We start from the raw sequence: 18,840 nt of genomic DNA on the forward strand, positions 1-18,840 counted from the left end.
TATCAATATGAATATGAAGATCCATAGGGTGCCACGCCAACGGACAGGTAGACTGGCTCGTGCCTTAGTATATTCGCCCCTAAAAAGTGCAGGCCTGAATTTTTCTCCTTTCAAACCATTGTTGCTGCAAGGCGCATATGCGTCACAACAAAAAGAGTCTGGAAAAATGTAGCAGTTCTGTTTCACTGCTCTGACAGAATATAGTGGACCTAACTACCCTAGCTTGAGCTATCTCGCCTTTATACGACACTACAGACAGTTCACGTTTATGAAATGCGAGATGAACATTGTGTGGAAATAAAATTGAGTTGGCAGCAAAAGAGACAGAACCTTCATTATTTTGTTTGCCTACACGGATACACAAAGACAGAGAAAACAGAGGAAGAAAGCAAGCTGGCAACTGCTTCTAGAGGGGCACACTACCTGGTTACTCTTTGGAAGAAGGGGACAGAGAGAAAAAAAAGAAGAAAACTGACGAAGGCTTAGACAACCGCAAGTAAGGCTACGGTAAACAAACATGAAACCTCTCCCTTTCGATGTCCTTTGGTGCTGACTATTTTGAAAACACGTATATCCGGACTCTCCTGGCTAACATCGCACGCGTGAAAGTAAGTCCGTGACTTCCGAGATGAGGCCACAAGCGCGGCCTACTGTGAAACCTCCTCGATGACGCCACACTCGTTGCTGCTGGTGTCATACGTATCTCGGGCGTTGCAGGGTCTTTCAATACTGCCAAGGACTTCAGCCTTGCCGCAATTTTCCTCGGAAGAGTTCACAAGGCAGGCCCTCCTGCCCTCCTAAGGGAGCGCTGCCGCGAAGGAGCAGCGTGAACATCGCGCCCATACAAGCCGGCAACGAACTCGAGGCAGAAACCACGCAGTATGCAGATGAGCAGCGGGGAAGGTCTTAAAACGTGAAGGGGAAAGCCCAGCTCAAAGAACTCTCCCGGAGGCGGAACTTAATTAACATTGAGCCATTTGCGTGGTTCACGGCCCGCGCAGTAGGAGGTTGCGTATGAGAACAATGACATTCCTTCGTACTGGACAGGTTTCGTACTGGAAAGAAAATATATTTACCAAGCATATTGAAAACACATACGATGGAATCCTACACATATAGTTGTTGCTATACGTATTTGTAATGTTATTACATACATACATACGTACGCATTAGTAACGTCCATCTTTTTTGTTTCACGAGAACTGAGCAACACTGTTGTATCTTGCGCAGTATTTGATACCACCTATTGCCTTCTTGTTTAGTTAAACAAAAGCTACCTAATGCAGAACTATATATAAAGGATGGCTGTAGTTAAGGCTGAAGAGAGATATGATATCAGAGCCCTGGTTTAGATTGACACACTTCTGTGTGAATTAGGTCATCTTCTACGTCACCGTCCTCTGCCATTATGTCAGCGAAATCCATGCATGCAGACAAGGACAACGTAAAGTAGCAGCCTGGCCTACACAGTCGGCTAAAGCAAGGTCTGCCTTACAATTTATGAGGTGAAGCACGCTGGATTTTCGTCAGAGCAAGTGACCAATAACTCTTGACATTAATTAAACGACATACTAGAGAGTTACATCACGAATTACAATGTGGGCAGAAGCAAGCAGCGTATAGAAAAAAAAGAAAGAAATGAAGAGAGGAAAAATGCCATAAATAAATCTTGACAGAGCTTAATAAATTAGCACTTGCAAAGAATAATTTAAATGAACAAAAATTGAACTCTAATCGCGCCCACACCATACAAGGTACTACACATGTATGTCGAACATTAGAGTCACGCGAAATCTTTTAGGCTCCAAACTCTTTATGCCGTGACTTGTGCGTCCTACGTTGTCGTTGTGTGTAACCACACAACGACAGCGCACTGTGGTATGTGCCACAGCAGATAGACGGGTATGTGGCACAGGGGAAGGAGATAAATGATCGTGCGACTATGATCGCGATGAAAAGCTGCGAGATGGCGTCACTTGAGTGTTCACTATATGAACGGGCGGATGCACGGATCGACAAACAGACAAGCAGACGGGTGGGTGGACGGATGGATGGACGGATGGACGCATGGTTGAATGTTCGGACAGATGGACGAATGCATGGAAGCAAGAACAAGTGGACGGACGGAAGCGAGGACGAAATGACGGACGCTTCGCCCCACTCATCATCATTCACTCCACTGATATGCTGTGATTTTTTCATGTAGGCTTATCTCCAGCAAACAAAGCAACCGAGCCCGCACTTAACGGAACGCAAACACTCTTCCAAACATTTTTGACATAAATGTCCGTAGTAGAAAAAGTAACTGCTACTTTTTTTTCTCCTTGTTTTGCTAAAATAGCGTCCAGCCTTCTTGTCTGCGATTTTCTTATGTGAGTGTAAAAATTTTGCTTACTTTTCTCTAATACTTTTATATATTATTCAAACGTTTTCGGATCTCGCTCAAACTATTACTAAGAATGAATTCTGCATATATGGCTCTATCGTTGCGCACTCTTAAAGGGCTACGAGAACAACGCCTTCCACATTACGAATAACGCAATGTTTTCGTGTCTCCATCACGTTCAGTTAGTTAAAAAAAGAACGAACCATATCGTTTCGCAAGCCTCATGGCAACTTTCAGCCGTTACGCAAGGCGCTTGGATTCAAAATCTAAGCGAGCGTCCTAGGAAACTAAATGTGGCTAGTGCTACACATGTGAATGACTACCAGAGCCGCGTCGTCGTTCGATATTCTTCGTATCTAATAGGGACGTGCAAGGGGTTCATTAAGGCACCAAACCTTGTCCTGCTCTCGGCATCCGAATATTTTATTCCAGCCAAGTGCTCCTGAACAGGCTCTCTAGAGGCTGTCTGTAAGACATCGACTGACTCCCGCATCGTTCTCACGTAGCCCGCGTGCAAGGATACGATCGAGCAGGGAGCAAATCCTCGTTGTTATTTCTTTTCTTCTAGTCTGACGTTCTCTGAGTAATCTATAAAAACAAAGAAACAGGCTTAGATGAGCCCTAGTTGAAACAGCACTTCATTCGAAAGCAATCCGCTTCGGGAAGTGCCTGCAGAGCATTTGGTCGACAAAGCAACGCAGTGGCGCATATAGGATGGACGTGCTATACATTGAAGACGTGCGTCGAGTTTTACTTGTGGCGCAACCTGATTCTCTGTATGAACGAGCATGGGAGAGCTGGCTGCAATATTAAGGTTTCACTCGGTTCAGTAATTGGGAGGCAGTGTCGCCTCATTGTGGAAGTGAGGGGATGCCTGCACGTTTTCCAGATTTTCAGGCTACCTTTCAGTGCGAACTAGAGTGGTGTAACTTGTGAAGTAGAATAACTTTTGCTATCGACTCTACTAATGCAGACTATTAAATATGACATGGAGGTAACCTTGAGCATCCCTTTTCTTCTTTATTTTGTTTGCATAAAGCGAGCACAGTGATGGAAATTTGGGTGGGTTGTTTGAAAATTATGATTGCGATAAGGAGCTTGGTGCAAAGTGATGAGTATGATATAGAAGGTTCCCTACATTTGATGTTCTCCTCTGTCCGTGCATTCGCGCTTGCGCTGTATTATACCATGTATGAAACGTTGACTTCCACTTTTCTACAACGTGCAAAGCTTGAATAATAACATACTATCATGATGAAAGCTAACGCGAACAGCGAGAGGCGTGGCTTTTGGCCCAGCCACGCAAGTGTCATTCTCTGACAGCTGCTAGGCGAAGCTTTACTTTCAGTTGCAAAATGCCGTAGCGCTTGAATAACCCTGCAATGAGGGGTGCTATCACATTGTGTGTGTTCCGAGTGCCAAGCATCACTGGCACTTGGAAAGCAGTGCCAAATGTAGAATAAATTGGACAAAGCTTCTGTAGCTGAACAAAAACCCTTTTCATTATTCTTAATATTATATGCGAAGCAGCTTTTGACTAGCCTGTTTAACTCTGTCCCTCCGAACAATGCGCCATGCACCGAAGGTGTGGGCGCGGTTACAGTAGGTCACACGACTACTGCGCGTTGACGTCTCACTCCCTTCGTAGTTCACGCTGACGCAGCTCACTCGCCTGCCAAGCTCGCCGTGGTCACCACTCGGCCTCATCCATTCAACCATAACTCCTACAGCGACCATCGATCGCAGCACCGCCGACACGTCAGTTCACGCGCAAAACACCTTACGCGCGCCTAACTTACGCGTTGAAACATGTCTGCACGTGTCACCTATAAGACCTACGCCAGCCGTCGCTTCAAACAAATCTTCCTGCGCTCACCGCAGCACCCGTGTTTGCGTCGTTCAACCCACGACGTCACCCGTGCGGAATGCTGCTGCATCGCGTTCAAGAAGATGGTTCAATAATTTATTTTTGCTGCAGTCCTTCAATTTATCGCCTCATGATAGAGCGTTGTTTCAGATGTGTTGCTCAACAACGATGAAGTAAATTGGCAGAGAACATGTATTTCAAGTTTTTTTTTATAATTAGAGGTGAGTCTACTCACAAGGTTATATACAGGGTGTCATAGCTATCTTTATTCAGAGTTTAAAAATATGCTGATACCCACAATGACGACACGATCAAATGCATGTTGCGGACTGTTGCCTGGAGGGAGTCAGACTATTCTTTGTGTTTAGAATATTTGCCTAATTAGGTAGCTTTTATTAACTAACTCTTTAAGCAACGAAAATGAGCCAGACTTTCCAATTAGAAAGTTGTTCACCGGTTTGCAAAGCGTTCGATTATACAATTCAAGCTTTATATCTGCCAATTTTTTATGCTTTCGTAGTAACTGAAACATTTAACATTGAGCACCTAAAACTCGCCTTGGATGAAGTCTTTTGTCTTTGTAGATGCATTTTCTTTTGATTTCAATTCAGGTTCTTTTTTTCTTATTTGGAGCAGTTTTGTGCATTTTGGCTGACTGTCTGACGCACCGTGCATCCTCTTCAGATGCCTGCCGAAAAGGGCACGATCCTGAAGAGTACTCAACTTGTGGTGTAATTTCTTGCAGGGTTTTACCACAGCCAGCATCAAAACGGCAAACTGCCTCCGCCACAGGCAGATGGTGTTTTTGACGGGAGGGACCCAATCACACTGGTCAGAGACTCAATGGCATTCTGCGTTCTGCCTTGTTGGCATTTTTCAACAATTTTTCTTGCAGAAAGCAGCTTGTTTATTGGCTGGAGTGCTGCCCGAACATAGGCAGGAAGCTGCATCTTGTGTGTAGGCGCTTATTTCTCCAAAGCTGCCGCAAAATTATGAACTTGCACCATGATTTCACATAAGTAGGGAGGTGCTCGTGGTGTGGCTCGTTATCAGTTGATGTGACGTGCTAAACAAAGCCATGGAGGTCTTTACAAGGCAGGTACATCATTGAAATTACATTTTATGACCTATTCGTAATACTTGTTGATACAAGAGGTTTAACGTCCCAGAACCACCATATGATTATGAGAGATTCCCTAGCGGAGGGCTCCCAAAACTTCGACCACCTAGGGTTCTTTAACGCACGATCCATTCATAATACTTAGCTTTCAAGGACGAAGCCCCTTGAGTTGTGGGTCGTTTCTATGTAGTATGTATGTAGACACCTTTAGTTTATGACTTGTTTACTAGATGGCGTTGTTTGCATAGGTCCTTGGAAATAATATTGCTAGATGGCATTATTGGTTTTCGTATAGTTAACGAGTAAAGGCAATAGATGGCGCTGGTATAATAAGAAATGCACAGCATATCGACGAAGTGAATGATGATGATTGGGGCGAAGCGTCCATCCGTCAGTCCGATGCATTCTCTAGTCTTATAGAATTGAGCTGACAGACAGACTGACAGACAGAGAGACAGACAGACAGAGAGACAGACAGACAGACAGACACACAGACAGACAGACAGACAGACAGACAGACAGACAGACAGACAGACAGACAGGCAGGCAGACAGGCAGGCAGGCAGGCAGGCAGGCATGCAGGCAGGCAGGGAGGCAGGCGGGCGTATGGACAGAGAGACGGAATTAGGGATGGACGCTGGGCCTCACTCATCATCATTTACTCCATGGATACACCATGGTCCCTCAATATCTTTTTCACTGGTCACAAAATTTCGGGCCAAGTTTTGCTTAGGAACAGAGCCTTCCGCCAAGGGTGCTTCTGAAGATAAGGGGGCTTTCACTGCAGACGCCCAAACGGCGTATTGTTGGTGCGTGAAGAGGTTTTCTTAGTGGAGACTCGCTCTGGTGGCTTCACGGGCATATTTCCGTGGGGCTTCATGAACTGGTCACCAATCGCATTTAGACAGCCTACTCGCACCTGCTCGTAGCGACGAAAAATGTCTGTACGGTTACAGCAGTGTTCTACATTCGATTGCGGTGATATCGGCTTGTAGCCACGTTCGTCCCTGCGTTCGTTCATATGTCCATTCATCCATCCGTGCGTCTAATCCCAGATTTGGTTTATGCTTTCATCCGTCCGTCCATTCGTGCATACGTCCATCCGTCCATCCTATCGAGTGTTCATTCGTGCGTCCATCCTTGCGTTCGTCCATGAGTCCATCTCTGCGTACGTCTATGCGTCCGTCTGTACGTGCATCCGTCCGTCCGTGTGTTAAACAGACAGACGATGGACGGACGTGGTCAGCGGATGATTCACGGTTTGCTGATAAAAGTATGACATGCGCAAGGCGGTGGCTGCTCGCGCTCGAAAATGGAACGCCGATGTGTGAGCGCACGAGAAAATAGGAGGGACTTCACACAGAGTCGTTGGCGATCGCGTGTTCTTCGGTGGCGCCGTACGCTAGGGGGTAGGGTGTAGTAAAATAAAAGCCGTTTTGGCGTGCGCGCGTGTTCAGGTCGGTGGATGGACAAGGTTGCAGAGAGGCGTGTGCGCAAAGTGGTGGCGGCTTGCGCTCGAAAATAGAACCGGATGTGCGAGCAGAAGTGTGCCGTGAAGCTGCGTGGTGGCGCCGACAAGATCCAGGCGTGAGATGTGAGGCCAAAGCGGCGCGGCAGTGGCGTGCGTACCCAGCCTCGCCACACTTCCCGTCATTCACCGTGTGGAAATGCTGTTAGTTTAATTAGCCTTGTGTGAGGCGGCATCTTTCACTTATGCTAACAGCTCGGTGCTTGCTTTTGTTTTTTTCCTACTAGGTTTCGTAAAGTTGTGGCAATTATTTTTTCACACGGTTCACGCATTCTTGCTTTTGTATCAGTATTAAGACATCCACCCTATCCTCGCTGAGCACTGTGTAGACGTGGCTATCACCATCAAAGTATAATGGTGTACTGGAGCTGGTACTATTGGAGCAACCGACCAAACATGGCCTTTTCCGCTATTCTTTCCCTCCGCCCTGAATTTTCTTTTGTGCTCTTTTGGCACTATGGTTCCTCTTTTTTGTACCTCTCCCCGCATCCAGTATCTCAAGTTTTGGTCAAAGTGCACAGCTATGGCACCAGTTGGACAGAACACAGTGGTCCGACACCCAGCCAGAGTACAACACGATGACACATACAACACTGATGTGTCTTGTATGGCCTCTTGTCATACATGTGCTATCGTAAATGACATCAATTACCTCTGGGGCCCATCCAAGGTGTACATATATTTGACGCACCTTCTGTGCGTCAAATATATATATACACCTTGTTGCAGCAGATGCAGTGGCAGGGTGCCTACGGGCACAATGCAGTCGGCAGTACGGCTTGAGATGCAGTCTCTTATGGTAAATGTCCATGTGGAAAAACTTATCGTTCACTGCAGTTTGAGTTATACCGACTGACTGCATAGCCCTTACTGCACCGCCATTCAGCTCCAATGGGTTGACCTGCTGAGGACCAGCGAACCTCGGTGATGACAACTCTATACTTCTACAGTTGTCACATAGCACTTAAATTTTAGTTGCGAGCCCAAAAAAGAAGTGCAGTTTAAAAACCAGCTTGAGAGCTCTTGTAGCCAAGTGTCAGCAAAATCCGGACAGCAGCCTATTCATCATCACTTTGTGTGCTACAAAAATTATCCTTCATATGTGTGTGGCAAACGTCGGGCTCTAGACGGGGACGTAGCCTAGAACCGAACGCGCTGGGAGAGTGCACTGCTCATTCATGCCTTCTAAGACGAACTGTGTGCCATCCAGCAGGCCGAGGTCGCCGCCACTGCTCAAGGGCTCTTGGCTGACACCTGGCCGGAGATATCTGCCCAGAGCCCTGAATAACTCCTCAAACGTTTTTTTTTTTAAAATTAAGTTGCGTGTCTCTATCTCGGGAACAATATAATCGTCACTTCCACCTCCATTTGGAAGTCCATATTTCCTTTTTGTGGCCGGGCTAGCAGAAAATGCAGTCAAAGGGCACTCTCACGTTTTGTTGCGCAATAGCTTATTAGTGAGAGTTGTAGCTGAAATTCGCTGCTGTATACTCTACGCGCGAATATATGCGATTGCCGAGGCCACGCTGTCGTTGCTTCCAGAATCGCGTTCACCGCCGCTCGTGGACGCTTCAACGCAACACGCGCACCCGAAAACTCGGCACACGTTCTTTTCAAGATCGCACGCGTACTCATCAACACCACACGCGGAGGCGTCGACACTACACTTGGTCGCGTCGAAAGCACTGATCGCGTAATGAACACAGCTGGCGGTAGGGTCGTAATCAGTGCATACAGACGCACTGTCCAGTCACACACGTGGAAGCTGTCCCTATCTCCCACGTGTGCCGGCTTTCGCTGGTCGGCTAGGTGAGTGGTGTTTGTTTAGTTTTTGATTTCATCCTTTTATTCAAAGGCCTTCGCTATTTCCCGTATGCGTGGATAGTTCGGTGCTGCGTTCCTTTCGGGCTCATCGCAATACACGCATGTTGTCGAGGCGATTAACACTGAAAATTAGAAACTCGCAGCAGCAAGCAGTGGCTCCCTCCTACGCCAATGTGCGCCAAAGCTATTCAAATTGTACACAAGCAATAGGAGCACGCCATGAGCCTTAACTTCATTATTTCAGTCATTCAAGATGCCACTTTCGCTCTATTTCGCTTATTTTTCAAGGTTTTATTTTTAGCTGGAATAATACCGTGCTGAAGCAATCTTCAGCTCGGAACTCTCCTCCTCACAAGGACAGTACTCTGTCAAGCGAGAGCCGCGGAATTAGTGGCGCAGCGGCACCTCTCGAAGACGAACTCTTTTCGCGGTTTTCAGCGACAAAAAAATGATTAGGTACTTTTCTTGATTACCTACGTGTAACTCGTTACAATATTTCACCACGAGATAAAATATGGTCTGATGATCACAAAAAAAATAAATCCGAAAATTGTCAATTTTGACCAAATTTATCGTTCCAATTGCTGCATCCTCACTTAAAAAATTATGAAAGCAAGGATCGCCTCTTCTATCGCGTGTATTTAGAATAATGATTGCTAACACTTATTTTCATCTAGAACGCCACAATGCTAAGGCCTTCTACGTTAACTACACCTTGGCACCGTGGGATGGCGTGAACTTGTGGCTAAAGCGAAATACAGCTTTTTAAAAGTTTCCTAAGAGACAGACTGATCATCTTTGGCGTGGAGCGCGAAACACTTCTGTGTCGGTTGCTGCAAACAGGGCCCTGTCTTTTATTACTTTTTTACCACTCCAGTGCACTGCTGCTGACTAGGCTCAGCCCTGGTTAATATACTCAGCCTTCTTTGATCATTCATTTTCACTTTAAAGGTGAGAGCTATTCTTCAAAATATTGTACTTGAGCATTCGCTATTTACCTGCCCCCAGTGACGTAGTAGAAATAACTTCAGAGAGTGTGGCACGCTGTCGCTGAAAAAACTAAAAGAAAAAAGTCATTTTTTGTCTGGGGATGAAGTGAAGAGTTACTTGTTTTGGTTATCGTAATATACAAACAAAAATATCTGTGCACATAGCTCAGGTAGGATTTTATTTGGAATAGATTGAAACTTTTTCACAAAACATTCACAAAAACATTCTCAGAAAAAATAATTCAGATGTACCAGAACATTTCTCAATAAGAGCGTTTAGATTTTTAAGGGACAACATCAGCGGGGAAAAATCACTGTTTAATTATGAACGCCACAACAGACGAACTCTACAAGGGTTCCTCTACAACCTCTTACTATCACGTTCACGTTCACAACAAAATGGCCAAAGCGTGACTGTCATGCCTGCAATCAACTTTCCCATTCTGCCAAAGCTGCTGCTGGGCGACAGTAACATGCAAAATAGCTGTTTTGTGGATAACATTGAATTACCTTTTATACTTTTATATAAAGATGCGGTGTGTGATTAGCACTGGCGAGAATAGTGAAAAGAGTTGGAGAAAAATGTAGGAAACACTACTATATATCTTGGGTCCTAAGACATCGTACCACATTGAAAATAAGTAGCCTTTTGTAAAAAATGGTGAACATCTTGTGAGGAATATAGAAATAAAAAACTGAACTGGGTCACAGAGACCGAGGAGACACAGGGTGAGCAGAAGTGGTGAGCTCAAGATAAGCACGATTTCCTCAACTACAGACAGTGGAGAGCATATCAATCAATCAATCAATCAATCAATCAAAGAACTTTATTTTAATCTAAAACAAAAACATTTACGGTGAAAAAAGGTGGCCGGGAAAAAAGCTGTCCAATGACAGCTTGACAAAGCTCCAGCCACCCATCGGTGGCGAAACGACAGGGTACAGCACCTGATAAATGTGGGGGAAAAATGCATAATAATAGTCGCTAAACAGTTTCAAATTGATATCATAGTGCATTCACTACGGGCGCAGGTGCACTACAAGTTACATATGTTACATAAAAATCCGAGGAGGACAAAAAGGTAAACATGAATCCAATACGCCCAGTGCTTCTTATAAACTTCGCTGCCACGGGCTCTGCGAATTAGTGTTCATACTATCAAGTTAAAATAACTCTCTTGCAGTCAACTAACTTATTGTTCTCTTTTTGTCTACAACTGACATGACTATCAAATAAAATATAGGGCTCATTTGCTTGAATATTAGGCTAAGTAAGCTAAATGTTACTTCATTATTGCTGTTTCATGTTGTTTCATACACGTGTAAGTACTTGAATTGGGCGAATTAAAGAAATAACAACATATCTTTGGTGTAAATGATGGAGAGCGGAGCGAAGCTAGGTCCACACGCCAATCCCGTGCCTCTTCGGCCTCCCGTTCTCGCACGCTGGGATCTTGTTTGCGCCGCCAGGCAGCTTTCCGGCTCGCTTTTGCCTCGCGCGCTCACACATCGGGGTTCCTTCTTCGAGCGTGAGCCACCGCTGCCGTGCGCGGATGCCACTCTCCAGCCTTGTCCATCCGCCGACTTTCTAAACGCGCGCGCGTGCCAAAAGGGCTTTTATTTTATAACATCGGCCCCCTCCCCCTGCGTATCATACTTTTTTCGGCAAACCGTGAATCATCCGCTGGCTTCGTCCATTCGGCGCCTGTCTGTCTGCGTGTTTGGCCCACGGATGGGCAGACGCACGGACTGGCAGACGAATGGACACAAGGACGGACAGACGCATAGATCGATGGGCAAGAGGACAGACGGATGCATGGACTGTTAGAAGGATGGACGAATGGACGTACAGACGCATGTATGGACGCACAAGAGGAGAGACAGGCGGATGGACGCACGAACAGACGAATGGAAGGATGGATGCATGAATGAACGCACGTACAGGCGCATGGACGAATGCAGGAATGGCCGAACGCACGGAAGGACGGATGGACGCACTGGTGAACGAATGGACGAATGCATGGCCGGACGCATGAATGAACGCAAGAAAGGGTGCACGGGCGGATGAATGGACGCACGAGAGGACGGACAGACGGATGGGTGCATGGACGGACGCAGGGATGGAAGCATGGACGGACAGACGGGCGGACAGACGGGCGGATGGACGGACAGATGGACGCACAGAAGGACGCGCGGACGGACGCACGAGAGGACAGACGGATGAACGCACAGGCGACGGGTGGATGCACGTATGAACAGATGGGCGCACGGATGGACGGGTGGATGAACTGACGGCCCGAAGCATGAACGGAACGGCGAACGCGTCGCCCCACTCATCATCATTCACTCCATAAATATGCTGTGATTTTCATTATTTATCATACTACAAGTAACGTCCCCTAGTATCGTGCCATTTGCATTTTTCAGCATATATGCATTTTGTTATATTGTACAAGTACTGCCCTCCACGGCCGGTTCAAGAACTAACTAGAGGTGGCTACATACGGTTACGACGGGACGCTCAACCCACATTTTAAGGAGCTTCGCTCCTAAAAAAAGAAGCCATAAAAGTGCCTTGCTAAGCCTTCTTTTTAGTGCGTTCCGTAACACTGGAGACATTCGTTTGATATTGATGCATGCTGTTTGTGCTTAAATATAATTTTGATATATGAAAAAAAATTAATAAGAGCATTGGATTCTGTACCATGAAAGACTGAGCTTCAAGGGTGTAAACAAGCGCCACAGCCAACGTATGGTGCACGGCGAAGATTCGAATGGCCTGCCAAGGGACACTGATATCTTTACAGACGACGCGTACTAAAGTGCGTGATTGCAAAATTATGAAATAATAATATAATGTACCGCAATATATAATACCTTAACACAGTTGAAAAATTCTTCTTCGCTAATCTTAGTTACACTTAAACGCAGTTTAGCATATATAGAACTGACAGTTCGAAAAATCGCCAGGGTTCTTTGACAGAAACATTAGGGATTATAACATCACTTGCATGCGAATGGCTTTTTCAACATGTTTCATATCTTGTTCTTTTGACATGAAAAGTATTTCTGGCTTTTTTGCAGATGCCCATGCTGTAACTCAAGTCAAGGTGACGCTCAGCCTTTCCGATGTATTAACGACTGTGGGAGCACACGTCGACTTGCTTTGTGTGTCACACGGATATCCACTTCCCCGTTACACGTAAGCGTAAAAATGGCTTATTTTGCACACTTTAAGAGCTATTGGTGGATTCCACTAAATAACCTACCTTATCTGTGTACGTTCTCTATATGAATAAACTTTCTTTTTATATACAAGCTGACTTAATGCATCTAAATGTAGAGCCCATGCAAGACGGACACAGCGAATGGCACGTAAACGCACACACCCAGCGTTAAATTTCAAAAGCAGATAGTCTACCTACAGGGTCATTTGTATATATAGCGCACATGAGATGTGCAACACGACACGTGTTCAAAAGAAAGAATCGTAGATACAATACACATCTTCATGCCACTCTGGCAAATTCAATGTGTTTGACTGCTAGTGAGACAAATGGTTGACTAATGCATGCGTAACCAAACTAAGTGACAAAGTTCAGTTCGGTTACTACTCTAGTCTTTCAACAGTGAAGTGTTTTATAATGAAGCACTTCGCTCTCCGCAAGATCTTGTGACCAACGCTACGCCCCGTTCATTGGCGTAGCGTTGGTCAGATGATCTTGCAGAGAGATAAAAGTGGGAGTTGGTAGGACCGTGCCAAGCTGGGTGCGGGCGAAGGTTGTCAAAAGCGTGAATCAATACGAAGTACGCTATCAGTGCTTGGTGGAAAAAGTGAACCACTCAAAGGCTTAGGAATACGGGTGAGGGTGGGCCTCACCAAAAGGATAATCTGCTTCGCGGAAGTTGAGATGGCCGTTTTTTTTCTCGTTTCTCTTGTTTTCAAGAATACTTGTTTGATGAAAGAGATATTGGCAAGTGCATTTGTTGCAGCGAATCGAAAGATGCCCATTAGGTCAAGCCGTGCAAAGCTTGTTTCCATGCACTTTTAGCATCTGGTTGTTGCATGCAACAACCAGTTCGTCTTACGTAGCCTGCACTATATGCTATTGTGATCAGGCCATCACATGATGAAAATTTTGTTGAACTTCTTTTACCGCTGAATATTATATATAGGAAAATAAATAAGTGCTTCATGTTGTGTTTGAATGGTTTTAGCGGATGTAGGAATTTTATTCTGTCAATAACTATCGCTGTATACACACAGGTCAGGAAACCTCTGGCCTCACAAACCAGAGGGCTTCTCTCTCAGCCATAGGAAGAACTACATAATAGCAATCCTTTTTCCCAATATCACTCACGCTCTGTTTGAACAGGTGTCAGGGCCACAAACGATCTGAGATGTACTCTTACGCTGTCACTGAACCAGTCCACTCTGTTAAGACTACTTCGTTTTAAACTGCTGATGGAAAGCGTCACTGTTAAACCACTTTTTAAACGCAATGTGCCACTGTACTCTGTTAGACAATCGATAAGTACTAATACTGAAACATGTGGTGGCTTTCGCTCACCTATGTCAAGTACTACTGATAAGCATCAGTCAAAAAGAGGACATCTATATTACTGGTAAATTTTCTTGCAACTAAAATATTTAACGCTGTATTATGAGCGAACCTAGGTGTCCTGTATTTAAGTATTTGGGCTTGTATGTATGTTTGTGGTTCAGAACCTTCCAGGCATCAAAAGTGCACTCTGTCTGTTCTCATGTTTTTTTTTGTGTACAGGTTACATTTCATCTAAAATATCAGAGTATTCAGAATATTGATGATACGCCCAGTATTGTTTAACAAGAAGGTGAGAAAGGCTGGGATAGAAAGCTAAAAATCACCTTGACTACCCTCCCCCTGCCTTCCAAAAGTACACCTTGACGAGTTTATAGGTGGTCATCAGCAGCCTTGTTACCAGGGTAAATGAATAGGAAGTGAGCAGCACGAAATGACCGGAAACAGGATGAAGGCCGCGAGTACATCTCACTTTCTTTTTAATAATGTTTTTATTGTAAACCCAAACACTTTTTTATGAAAAAAATAGAAGGCAATGCAAGATAATATATTTTAAATTTAACCATCGAAGTTTGCAGAATTGGAGATTTACGAAAATAAACTCTAATAAACAACCCCAGTATTTCAACAAGTCCAGAAAACACGAAGCCCTAACCACAACATATATGTGCAGCGCTATGAGTGTCTCAAGTTTGCCAAACTCTATTGAACTCATACACGGACCGCGTTCAAAGACTACAATTCGTGCACGCAGGTGGTACCACGAGGATCGTAGCGGCAGGCGCTTCGCCGTTGCCGAGTCTGACCGTCTCCAGTTTACCAACGGCGTGCTCAGCATTCTCGGCGTCAACGTTCTGGACACAGGGCGCTACACATGCGTTGCCAGGAACAGCGCTGGAGAGCAGACAATTCAAACTGTGCTCTCAGTGGCAGGTAGGCACAGCTGCTTGCCACTTTACAATGCATTGCAGACAACGCCGTCTTTTAGAGCAATTTTAGCGTCAATTTTGAAGTACGAGCATGAGCCATAAATAATCTCTAAAAAACATCTTCATGACTACATGCTGAGGACTACATCCGTCAGGACTATACACCGTTCCATACATGAGGTGCAACGCTGTGGAAGCTGTGCAAGATGTTCGGCCAGCAAAACGTCTCGTAGGAGCGTCTCGTAGGAGCTCGCGTGACATCCGATTAGTCGCGGTGCACCCTCATGTTTTTTAGTGGCGAAGCTCCTTATAGCGGCACCCGTTCGTCCCTCGTAGTCGTAGTCGTAGTGTGTAACCAGTCTTACGTTTTGACCTGCAAGGTGGTGCCGGTTTGGAGATTTCTCCTGTGCGCTGTTGAACAAGGAAAAAATTCATAGCGTGCGCGTTAACTAAAAGCCGAATCCTCCTGTCTCTCATTCCCTATTAGCAGCCATTGGCATGTACATTGAGAAACATCTGACAAGAAAAGGTTGTTACGTTGTACTCGCCGGACGTAACCTCCTTCGTTTTAGAAAGGTTTAGCGAGCGTTGGGCCGCAGTGCCATCAATACAGTGAACTAGTATATAACATGAAGTCGAGGTGGTTAAAGGTGGGAAGTAGACACGAAGCGCAAGCAGTATAAAAGTGTGCGTTTGCCACCTCACGTTTAGTCCTTGGAATCTCTGCTTGATGGCGGTGCTTCTATATCGAGAACATATGATGAAAAGATGCGAGATGGTGGTACTTGAAGTGTTGAATAGTAAAACTTCTTTTGGGCCTAGTTGGTTCATAATTCCCTCCCCCTGCCTTCCAAAAGTACACCTTGACGAGTTTATAGGTGGTCATCAGCAGCCTTGTTACCAGGGTAAATGAATAGGAAGTGAGCAGCACGAAATGACCGGAAACAGGATGAAGGCCGCGAGTACATCTCACTTTCTTTTTAATAATGTTTTTATTGTAAACCCAAACACTTTTTTATGAAAAAAATATGCATCTGTCTGTCTGTCCGTTCGTCCATCTGTTGAATAGATGGACGAACGGACAGACAGACAGATGCATGGACGGACTTACGGATGGCTGCACCGACAGATGGATGCATGGATGGACGCAGGGATGAACGCACGAACAGACGCACGCACGGACGGGCGAATGGACACACGGACGGTCACACAGACGTACGCATGGAAGGACGGAAGCAAGAACGAATGGACGGACGGATGCTCCGCCCGACTCTCGATCAATTACTACGTGGATATGCTGCCAATTGTTGTGCTCCCCTTTGGTGCGACTGGCGAACAAAAGAAAACGGAGTGAGCGCGGGTACTAAACTACCCTGGGGTGTCCTATTCGGCAGAGACAGTGAAAGTCCAGGCCGCCGCTATCGTGATGTACCCAGAGTAAAGAGCCTGTATGTATGTACGTGAAAACTAAGCTTTAAAGCCATATAACAACAGACGTTCAATGGCGTTCTTGTATGTAAGGCATGAAATATAATGAATTACTTCTCACCCTAATAACGAAAGAAAAATTAGGTTTTTGGTGGTAAGAAAATTGAACTATTTTTTTCGCAAATGCATTGACTGAAAAAAGTCTCGTTAGTTTCCGCGATGTTGCACATGACGTGTGAAACAGAGTATACCTAAATTGCGTTCTTGGGCGCAATGTGACAGTAGCTGTCATTTTTAAATAATATAGAGACGTACACAAATGCGAAATTCATCACTCGAATTCAATATTTCTAGGATCACATGATCAAAAACACAAAGATTAAGTACGCCATTACGCGTGGGTGGCCATTGTTTTGAGCCCCTCAAAAATTTCACATGCAACTAACTTTTTGTGTATCTTCATTTATACGCTGAAATCTATTTGTTAAAATAAAAAACAATTAGTGAAAATATTTTTGAGACACTTACTAGGTATGTCATTCTGAGCAGCCGCAATTACATCCAGGAACGTTATTGCCACAGTTCTGGTAACTTATGAAGAACATGAAATGACGTTTGACTTCACACCAACGAAAAAGAAGTCAAGATCACTCAACGCAGCGGCATTACGATGGTAACTTGAAATATAATTCATCAATGATGGTAATAAATATATTTTTAACTATACTATGTTGGCGTCGCTACATATGCTGCGAGAATCTGCAGGAAGTAGACCAACATTTGTTGGCTTTTTAAAATCTACTCATTTGTATGCTATCTGGTCCTGGTGAAACTCGCCGTGGGCTCCTTGATAGAATATATATTACAAATTCCCGAACAAACGATCCAAAAACTCTTACTTTATTTATAGTTTCACCACCTGACTACTTTAAAAAAGTTTGTTCTCTTCGTCGTAAAATATAGACGTTCACTGGGCTGTCATTATCCTAAATAACGCAAGAGTCGTACAATTGACGCATGGAACCCGAAGATGCGGCTTTCTTGGGAAGTTGCTATCAATTTTTGAACATCGCGAAGGCCAGTGAATTAAGATTTTCTTAAACCTACTCAGTGTGTCTTTCCACGAAGGACATCGCTTCAACACTGCGGGGTGGATGGATCAATACTTAGCGAAGCAGTGTGAAAAGTTGGTGACAAGGCGCAAGGCCGCGGTTACATCTCACTTCTTTTTTAATAATATTTATATTGTAAAGCCAAATCTAAATAAAACACGCAGCCATCAAATGACATGGGGCGTTAAAGTGATAGTTATTATAATATATAATTACTGCCTAAGCACTTCTTACAAATGCTTAACCAGGGAAAGCTGAAACATGCAGACCCTGTGTTTAGCAGTGCGTTTAACCAGACGTAGTACTGGAACCTTCCATAATTATTGGTTACATGTTCACGCTGCTCAATGAGGTTAGGCCACGTTTGGCTTGGGTTTACCACAGTGTTCATTTCACATGACGCACATAGTGTCTCAATTTATTGTGGTTATGCAGGAGTGTAAGCAGCACATATAAATACGTTTCACTATTCGTTATTAACAGCGGTTGTTTTCGAGCCAGTGGCGGTCACAGGTGTTGCAGCCGAAGCCAATGTGCCGCTCGAGAAACTGCCGCCGAACGCGGGCGTTCGCATCCGCAAAGGCGCTCCCGCAGACATCACATTGACGCCGCACCGCGGCGTAGATGCAAGCGTTTGATAACGCGACCTAATTTGGAGGCGAGGTTTCCAGAATAAGCCCTGCATCGGTGCTTGCATTCCTATTCGCAATATAGAGCGGCTTGGAAGGCTGCTGGATTATACCACGCAATTTCTACCGGCCCTCGGCTTCCCGGGCTCGTTTCCGTGCCCGGACAGCGCCATCGTCCCGGCGATTGCGAGCTTTCTCACTTTTTCACTGTCGGCGTTCTTGTAGAGTTGTCCGTGTGTCACAGAACGAGCGCTCAAAAAGGGCGCGCCGCCAAATTCTCGCGATGAACCGCCGGAGTGACGCCGCGAGGTCAACAAAAAAGAAAGAAACAGAAAACAAACATCTAAAGGCTCCCCGGGCGCGCGAGCCTCTCCTTCGGAAGCGTGGCTTCGCCGACGAACCTCCTCACCCCACATCGGCGGCCGAGCAAGCACTGGATGTTTCTAGAAGAAAAGGGGCGTGGTCA

The 18,840-nt window shown here is 45.2% G+C and overlaps 1 protein-coding gene across 1 annotated transcript in view; it reads left to right on the forward strand.

Annotated features, from left to right (window-relative positions):
- LOC142790829 (cell adhesion molecule Dscam1-like) overlaps positions 1-18,840 on the forward strand; it is a 148,691-nt gene that overhangs the window by 34,691 nt on the left and 95,160 nt on the right. The window contains exons 4-5 of the mRNA XM_075885357.1: positions 12,799-12,916; positions 15,031-15,209. Coding sequence (XP_075741472.1) covers positions 12,799-12,916; positions 15,031-15,209 — 297 coding nt within the window. The remainder of the gene's footprint in view (positions 1-12,798; positions 12,917-15,030; positions 15,210-18,840) is intronic.

The sequence above is a fragment of the Rhipicephalus microplus genome, chromosome 2 (genome assembly GCF_043290135.1).
Source record: "Rhipicephalus microplus isolate Deutch F79 chromosome 2, USDA_Rmic, whole genome shotgun sequence".
NCBI lineage: Eukaryota > Metazoa > Arthropoda > Arachnida > Ixodida > Ixodidae > Rhipicephalus > Rhipicephalus microplus.